The sequence below is a fragment of the Colius striatus genome, chromosome 15 (genome assembly GCF_028858725.1).
Source record: "Colius striatus isolate bColStr4 chromosome 15, bColStr4.1.hap1, whole genome shotgun sequence".
In the NCBI taxonomy this organism is placed as follows: domain Eukaryota; kingdom Metazoa; phylum Chordata; class Aves; order Coliiformes; family Coliidae; genus Colius; species Colius striatus.
This window is the reverse complement of record NC_084773.1, coordinates 7,174,145-7,182,686: the sequence shown is the minus strand read 5'-3', so window position 1 is coordinate 7,182,686 and position 8,542 is coordinate 7,174,145. Positions and strand designations below refer to the sequence as shown.

At 55.1% G+C, this 8,542-nt stretch overlaps 1 protein-coding gene across 5 annotated transcripts in view; it reads left to right on the top strand.

The window, feature by feature from the left end:
- The window catches only part of TWF2 (twinfilin actin binding protein 2), a 35,597-nt gene that overhangs the window by 10,722 nt on the left and 16,333 nt on the right, over positions 1-8,542 (top strand). For 2 of the 5 annotated variants that reach the window (XM_062008319.1, XM_062008318.1), the window contains one exon: positions 7,074-7,249. In XM_062008319.1, the coding sequence (XP_061864303.1) occupies positions 7,074-7,249 (176 nt within the window). Of the gene's footprint in view, positions 1-73; positions 164-5,354; positions 5,475-7,073; positions 7,250-8,542 lie in introns of those variants that run through there. The other 3 variants (XM_062008320.1, XM_062008322.1, XM_062008321.1) reach the window with 3 other exon arrangements.

Below are 8,542 nucleotides of genomic sequence, written 5' to 3'. Positions count from 1 at the left end.
CGCCGTGGCGCGGCTGCTCCGCGGGGCGGGCGGGGCGCCGCGGAGCCCGGAAGCGGGCGGCGCTGCCTCGGGAGCCGTTTCCTGCCCGGGACGCGGCGCAGCCGGAGCGCAGCGGAGCCGGACGAGCGGAGCGGAGCCATGGCTCACCAGACCGGCATCCACGGTGAGCCGCGCCCCGCCGCTCCCCCCCGGCCCTTCCCCCCGGCCCTTCCCCCCGGCTGCCCGCAGCCCCTGGCGCCGCGGGGGGCTCGGCGGGGTCGGACCCCCAGCGCGCTCCCGGGGCTGGGGGAGCCGCTCTGCGCCCGCCTCGGGAGCCACCCCACGGGGACACGCCCGGGCAGCCTCCGGGCCCGCCGCGCCGGCTGCCTGCCGGCGGTGGTGGGGGCGATAAGATGAAGCTTCCTGAAGGAGCCGGCGGGTTCTCCTGCGAGTAGCCGGAGCGGGGGAGGGGGCGCTGAGTCGGGCTCGGAGCGTTTGGGTGCTCGTAGGAGGCGAAGGCGGGGGGCTGGCTCGGGGGATGCTGCCGGTGAGGGGCTCTCCTGCGTCCTTTGTCTGGGTTGATGCTCCGTGAGCCGCCGTGTCACCGCCGGTACGGATGCCGTCTGCTGCTGCAGCACTTTCATCCGCACAGATCTGCTTCGCCACAGCCCCGGCCACATCTCCTGCGGGGATGCTCGCCCCACAGCACCGAGCCTCCTCCCAGGCGGATTGCTGACAGCCCCAGTACATTCCTGCCCGACTGCTGTCCCTGGATTTGGGGGGAAGCTCCCTGCTTTCTCTGCTTGCTCCCTACAGACCTGGCCAGCACCCTGAGGCAACAGCTTTTGCATTTCTGGGTGTGTTTGGTGTGTGTCTGTGTGTCCCCACGGTATTTTCTTCCTTCTCCCTATCTGCCGACTCAATTAACAATATTAATCAGGAGTAGAGGTGCTGCATAATTTATGTAACTGAATCAATATGCGAGCAGGGATGTGAGAGCCGCTGCCCCTGGAGCCCTGCTCCACGCCAGTCAAGTGCGAATCCAGCACTGGGATGTTGGCCTCGCAGCTCCCTCAGAACCAGCACCTTTGCTCAAGGGTGCTGGATTTGTGGCTGCTGTTTCTTCATGGCAGGAGCATCCTTGTTGCTTGAGTGCATGGTTGAGAGCATCCTTCTGCTCCTGGAGAGCAGCTAGTGATGGTGCTTAGGTGTTTCTCTTGCTTTGCCTGCGGAGTGCTGGTAGCTGACATCTGGGTTCAGATTCACTGCTTCTGGTTTAAGCTGAGACCTTGAAGTTCAGGCTCTAGTTGATTGTTCCCTCTGCTGTACAAAAATAATAATAATTATAAGAAAATAATTGGGAAGATGGAGCCCAGTGTCCACTTGAACTCTTGGTGTGCCGAGCCTGCTCTGCAGAGCAGAGGGCTCAGTGCAGGCTTGGCCTGTTGCGCTGCCTGTGCCCCAAGAGGCTGCTGCCTGTTGCGGCTGTGCCCGCAGATGCCGTCCTCCCTGGCACCTCCATGGCTGCTAGGGGCACGCCTGGCCTGGCAAAGCTGATGAGCTGCTCTCTGAGAGCTCTGACCTTCCCTGACCTTGGTTGCCCACTGGTTCACAAACCCCACTGGGCCCAGAGCTGAGTTGCTGCTAGTTACCGTTGCCTGTGCGACGTGACGTGCCCCGTCAGCAGCTCTCTGCTGGAAAGGGGAAGGAACTTGGGCTGCCCCTGAGGAGCTGCAGTGTCTCTGCCCAGGCAGCAGATCCACAAGCTGGGGGTGAGGTAAAAACCTCCCCTGGTTATGAAAAATACCTTGTGTTCCGTGGTCTCGCTCTCACAGCATCTGAGCTGTCTCTGGGTGACAGCACTCTGGGTCGTCTCCTCTGTGCCCTGCTTTGTGGTCCCTCTTCCGGGTAGAAGCTGTTTCCTCTCTAAAAGCAAATCTACCCCTCTTAATGCCTTCCATGCTGAACTGGGGCCCTCTGGGCTTTATGGGAACCATCCTGGGCAGGGGGTTGGGTTACCTCAGTCCTCACCTCGGCACAGTTGTCGAATTAATTCCTTTGCTCGGCAGAGCGCAGCAATCTCGCTGCTGCTTTCATCCCCTCTGCTGAGACACTGAGGTTTGTTGTTTGCTGAGGAGGAGGGGTTTTCCCCCTCTGCCTGGTTTCTGGGGCCTTGTCATTTTTGTGTGTGTGCGTTGCTCTGTGTCTTTGCATTCCCATTTCTCCCCTGTTTGCAGGAAGGCAGCAGCTTCCAGGGGAATTGCCGTCAGACTCACTCGCTGGCTTAGCGGACATTGTGGGCAAGTTGGAGAGGGATTTTGCTTGGCACTGTGCTGGATGGTTGTGAGGTGGTGAGAGGGGACTCCCCCAGCACCACACCTCTGTGCTGCCACTGAGGCATCATGGCAGGTGGTCCCTGGGGATGGGGAGTGATGGCAGTGAAGAGCCACAGGTTCAGGGTGTTTAATCAGAGCTGAGCCTCTCACACAAAGGCAGGGGGGTAACTGTTATTGTTTTTTAGGTATCTGTGGCAGCTCCCTCAAAGGTGCTGGTGAGGAAACGGGGCTACCATGGAGGCTACTGGGCTGGGGAGGCTGTTGGAAGCTATTGAGGGTTATTGTGGGGCTTCTTGAATCTGGAAACCTGCTTTTTAACCAGCTAGGAGTATTTGCCAAATATTTTTGCAGTCCCTCTTCTGTCCTGAATGGCATTAGATGGGGGCAATATTCACTGTTAGAGTTTAAAAGCCAAGCCTGGAAGGTGATGCTGAACCAGAGCTCTGATGCTGGTGGGAGGTCACCCAGTTGCATCTGGATGCTCTTTTGTGACCTCTGAGTAGAGAGGAAAAGTCAAAGGGGAAAGAAATCAAATGCATATTATTTCTTGAATCAAAATACTAGAATTTGGTGCTGGCTTTTTCCTGGGGAGGTGGCAAGATGTGGGGATAGGGAAGAACCTTTGCTCCTGTCCATGTCTGAGCCTCTGCTTTGCCTCAGGACTGGGGAAACACTTGGCAGGAATGGCCCTTTGCTTCAGGAGAAGCATAACTGTGATGTGCACAGGCAGCAATAATGTCAGATAGGAAAAAAGGAGTGGAGAGGGAGGACTGGGAGCTGCTGGGTCCATAAAGGACTCCTGTGAAAGCAGCCAGCTTCCTAGCTCTTCAGTGAGAAGGAGCTTCGCTCCCCATCCACCACTTGCTCAGCCCCTCTCCTCTCAGGGTGCTGGGAGGTAGCACTGGCTCCTGAGGTGCATGACTGTCTAGATTTGAGATGGCTTTGTGCCAGGATGCCAGGGGTAACCCTGTATCTGTGGGGGGTATGCCAGGGATGATCCACTAATTGGAGATGCATCAAATCCTGCTGTCAGCAGAGGAGAAGGTGAAGAAGGGATGGCTGGTCCATGGCCATTATTGTCTACAGGGAACAGAGAACAAAGAGGATGCTGTTGAGGAACTGTCCCTGCTTGTGAGCTCTTTCCTAGAGTCAGCACCCAAATCAGAGGTTGATGCCCGTTCAGGGTGATGACCTGTGTCCCAGAGGGTGGCATGTTGGGATGAGCAGAGTGGTAGCCTGGGTGGCCAAATACCCTGGGATGTCAAACCTCTTGAAGTTAAGCACTGAAAGGGGCAGGCTGGAGGAAGTGCCTCAGAAAGCATGCATCAGGAGGCTGTAAATGCAGCGAGATCTCAGCCGGGGTCAGTCCCTGGGTCCTTGTCCTCCCCTTGACTCCCAAACCGGTGTTCCCAGTGATGACTTTACTGGGCAGAGGAGAGGAGCAACAACCAGCAACTTCTGCAGGCAGAGCAGGACTGTGCATGGTGGCAGCACTGTGTGGCTCTGGGCTGCATCATCGATGGCTGGGTCCAACCTCTGCTGCCTGCCCCAGGGCAAGGGAAGGGCTGGGTAACGCTGATCTAAGGTGCCAAAGTGGAAAAAAGACAGGTCCTGGTCACACATGTGGAAAATCGGGTGCTGAGAAACAAATGGCTGGTGTCAGGTGAGTGTCTGAAAGTGTCTGGGCAGGATTTGCAGTACAGACCAGCAGCCACATGAAATCCTGCAGGACACAGCCACAGAACATCGAGAGAAAAGCTTTGCTCATGTCCTCTCTTGCTCAGATATTCCCCCTTTCTATTTTCTTCTGACATCTGTAGTTTTATTTCCCAGAGAAAAGATTCCCTGCAAGGACATATTTATTTTTCCATGGTGAGAAATGCAATGCTCTTAGTGCTTGAGCTGACCATCCGTGTCCGTCAGCAGAAAGCCCTCTGCAGCACACGGGCTGAGCCGGCGCTGCGGGGCGGATTTACCCTGGGACAGCCTGCAAAGGAAGAGCTTGAGCTGCAGCAACAGCGATTTTCTGCCTGTTGTAGTTGAGCCCTTTCCTGGGTGCCCCGGCAGGAGCTGGGCAGAGCTGCCTGTGCAGGGAAAGTGTGGGTAGTGCAGGTGTAACCATGTCTGATCAATTAGCATCTCGAGTACTGTCTCGCTGAGCATCCCTGGAGCTCGCACAAGTTTTGCCCAGGTTTGTGGCTGGATTTTTGGCCGAGTTTCCCTGTTGCATGCCATGCCCGGGATGCTGAAAGGGAAGGAGCCACTCAGAGTCACATCGACTTGAAGATTATGTGCCGGGAATGAAAGATTGATGGCCAGAGGCTCGGGTTTCCGCTGGGAGGACAAGGTGACTCAGTGTGCTGAGGGAGGCATCTGTTTCAGGGAGCATCTATTATTGATCTGGGAGCTGGGCACTGCCATCGGGGGGCGCGGGCGATTGGGAAGGGTCGCGCCAGCAGAATCCTGCAGCTCCCCCAAGCGAGGGAGAGGATGAAGGATGGAGGAGGAGGCGCTGTGGCTGTGCCTCCATCGCCGTCCCGCGGCGCTTCCCGGGAGTTGCCAGGCGGCTCGCCGGCATCCCCAGGGAGAGACCAGCTCGTTGCTGTGGCTACGGCTGCCTCTATCTCCCCAGGGCCTCCTTACAGCCTGGCTCTGCTCAGTTCAGCTCACTGGGGCTGTAAACAAAAAACAAGGCTTGGCTTGGGGAAGAGCTTCGGTGACGGGGTGATACCCAGCAGCCCATCTCACTGCATGCTCAGGCAAACAGATGCTTCAGGCACAGCACTAAAATCTCCCAGGGACTGATGTGAGTGCCTGCATCCTGGGGCAGGATAGCTGCCTGCTCTGACTACAAATTGCATAGCTGTTCAGTGGCTGCAAGGGCCTGGCTGCCCCGCTGGTTCCCCAGGCCTGGGGTCTTCAGTGCCTGCTCAGTGCTGCTGAGAAGTGTCTCCCCAGCATGAGCTCCTCTTCACAGAATTGTTTGTTTAACATAGAGTCTTCATAGAATTGTTTTGGTTTAACAACCCTTTCAGGGAAGTTCTTCCCAGTCTCCAATCTAAACCTCCCCTGGTGCAACTTGAGGCTGTTTCCTCTTGTCCTGTCGTTCATTACTGGAGAGAAGAGACTGACCCCCACCTGGCTACAACCTCCTTTCAGGTACTTGTAGAGTGTGATGATGTCTCCTCTCAGCCTCCTCCAGGCTAAATAACCCCAACACCCTCAGCTGCTCCTCATCAGACTTTTCTCCAGACCTTTCAGCAGCCTCTCCTCCTCTGACAGCTTGCCTGCGTGCTCAGGGCCACCTGAAGGCCACCACTGACCAAACTGTCACCTCCCTGCCATGCCATGAGCTGCCCAGCTTGCGTGCCCTGGTGCCAATGGCCAGCTCTGCCCGGCCCTCTATCCCAAATGGGTGGCAGGTGCTGCTGGGCTGGGAGGCTTTGTGGTGCAGGGAAACCTGGGGCACACTGTTGGCAGGCTGCTAAATACAGGTGGCTCATTGTGCTGGTTTTGGCTGAGGTAGAGCTCATTTCCTTAACAATAGCTGGCATGGGGCTGTGTTCTGGATTTGTGCTGGAGCCAGTGCTGATAACATGGGGATGGTTGGCTTATTTCTGCGCAGGGCTTGCACAGTGGCAAGGGCTTTTCTGCTTCTCACCCCACCAGCGAGTGGACTGGGGTGACTCAAGGAGCTGGGAGGGGACACAGCCAGGACAGCTGATCCCAACTAACCCCAGGGATATCCCAGGCTACAGGGCATCACACAACATAAAAGCTGGGTGAAGGAGGAGGTAGAGAGGGACATTTGGAGCAATGGTATCTGTTTTCCCAGGTCACTGTTATGCGGGATGGAGCCTTCCTTCCCTGCAGATGGCTGAACACCTGCCTGTCCATGGCAAGTGGGGAAGGAATTCCTTGCTTTGCTTTACCTATTAAACTGCCTTTGTCTCAATCCACAAGTTTTCTCACTTTCACTCTTCTGTTCTGGGAGAGTGAGTGAGTGGCTGCGTGGGGCTGTTGCTGTCCGGGGTTTCGTGAGTAGGGGACAACTCATCTGCAGCCTCCAAACAGGTGGCAGAGGGAGGTGCTGCACGACTCAGTGGCTGGAGGCAATTTTGGGGTTGTCATGTGAGGGTGGCTGAGGATGCATGTGTGCTCATGTTCACTGTGTCTGCCAGGAGGGTCAATGGCAGGGCTGCCTTATAGAAAGACCAGAAGGTTCCTCAGGATGCCACCAAGCTCACCCTGCCTCAAAACAGCAGCATCCTGAGAGAGTATCTGCAGGTTTTTGGGACAGGGATGGAGGCATGGTGTCCTTCCAGGGTTTGGTCACCCTCATTGTGAGATTTCCCAAATGCCACCATGGGACCCCATGTTTTAATCTGGAAAATCAAGACAAGTTGTTCATCGTTGTGTTCTTCTTTGGGCCAACAGCCCGCCTCCTTCTGCATGCTGTGCCTTGTGGCACAGGTGCTGTCCTGTGCCTTGCTCCTTGTGTGATGCTGAGCCTCGATGTGCTGTTTGTGCTGTGCCTGCAGCCTTGTCAGCACCAAGTATCCTGGTCAGGCTCTTGTTTGTGCCTTCACGAATGACTTTGCCTGCAACAACTTTCAGTGGTTAACCTGAACTTGCCTTGTGACCCACCTATCTTCTCTGGAGCTGCTGGAGCCTGCCCTGCATTGATATAGCTGGGCCTTCTCCCAGTCACAAGACTTTTCTTCCTGTTGAGTTTCACCCTATTTCTCTTTTTCCCAGCCCCTTTCTCCAGTCTCCTGAGAGAATGGTGAATTCTCCTCCGGCGTGTGCCTGCACCTCCTCTAACTCCCCACCTTACAGCTGCAGGAAGCACTATTGCACTTGCCAGAAGTGTTCATGGAAAGGTGGACTAGACCAGGAGACCTTGTTCCATCCAAGCTCTGATGCCTCCCAGAGTGAGTTATCCATGCACTTCTGTGCCTGTGCCGTAGAGAGTTGCCTTTACTGTGTTTCCTAGGCTGGTTTCTGATGCTTGGAGACACTTGGAAAGCTGAGGCCCCTGAAGCTCACAGGTCTGCGGCTCTGCTGGAAGATGCTAGGTTGGTTTTATGCAGCTTGGTCTCGGTAGATGCCTGTTGGCTGTAGCCCAGCTTGGGTTGGACTGTCCAGGAAGCCGTGTCTAGAGGCTGAGCTGGGCATGCTGGACCCCTCCAGCTCTCTGCCCCATCGCTCCTTTCTGTTGCTGATCTTTGTGGTTTCCCCACATGGGTTTTTCAGCCCTCTGGAGACTTCCCTGCAGGGAGGTGCTCCAGGGCAGAGGTACTGCTCACCTCCATCTCCAGAGCAAGGTCACCTCCCTGCCTTTCTTCCAGAGCTGGCTCTGGACTTTCATATTAATATTTCAGGCACATGAGCCATGTCGTCAAGTCTGCTGTGCCAATTAAGTCGTAATCATGCCATAATGAAGCAGTTGCTGAGCTCATGCTGAAAACCTTTGCTAGTTTATTCCTCTCCCTCCTCTGCTGAAAGCCTTCACTAGTTTATTCCTGTGTCTCCTCAGTGGCTTTTGGTTCTGCGTCACCAGAGACAGAAGGGGACATCAAAGACACCCCAGTGATTTATTTAAGTGAAAATTGGTTTGATTTTTTTCTCAGCAGAATTAAAGCTTGGAAGGTTTTTTTTTTTTAAGGCTTTGTCTCTGTCTCCTCTAGAAATCCTTTCCCTCCTTGGCAGCCCTCACAGTGTTTCCTGTTGTGTGCTCAGCATCTCCAGCAGCATCTGTGCTTTCCCCCACCTTCTTAAACCCCTCTGTACCTACACAGGTCCCAGTGCTTGGTCGTCACATGTCAGTCATCCCTGCTGTTGATCCAGTACTTCTGGGCACTCCTAGCATTTCCAGGTGGGCTAGGGAGTTGCATTTGCCCAGACTCCTGATTTCCTAGACACTCCTATGCACCCTTGGGCTCTGAGAAGAATGGATTTGGCCTGGAGGGGTTTGCAGCAAGCCAGTTACTGCTGCAGAGCTTTCCTGCAAGGAAATAACAAGGCCAATGTTATTCTCTCAGTGTAATAGGAACTGGTGAAGCTTAATGCTTATTAGGAGCTTTTATCTCCTCTATGAGGATTCCTGGGCATATAAATGTATCTTCTTCTCCTCTTCTGCCTCATATGTTTGCAATAACCACAGATGCTGCTGGAAGGAAGCAGCCACTCTCAACAGGGAAAGGGGATAAAAATATCGGAGCATC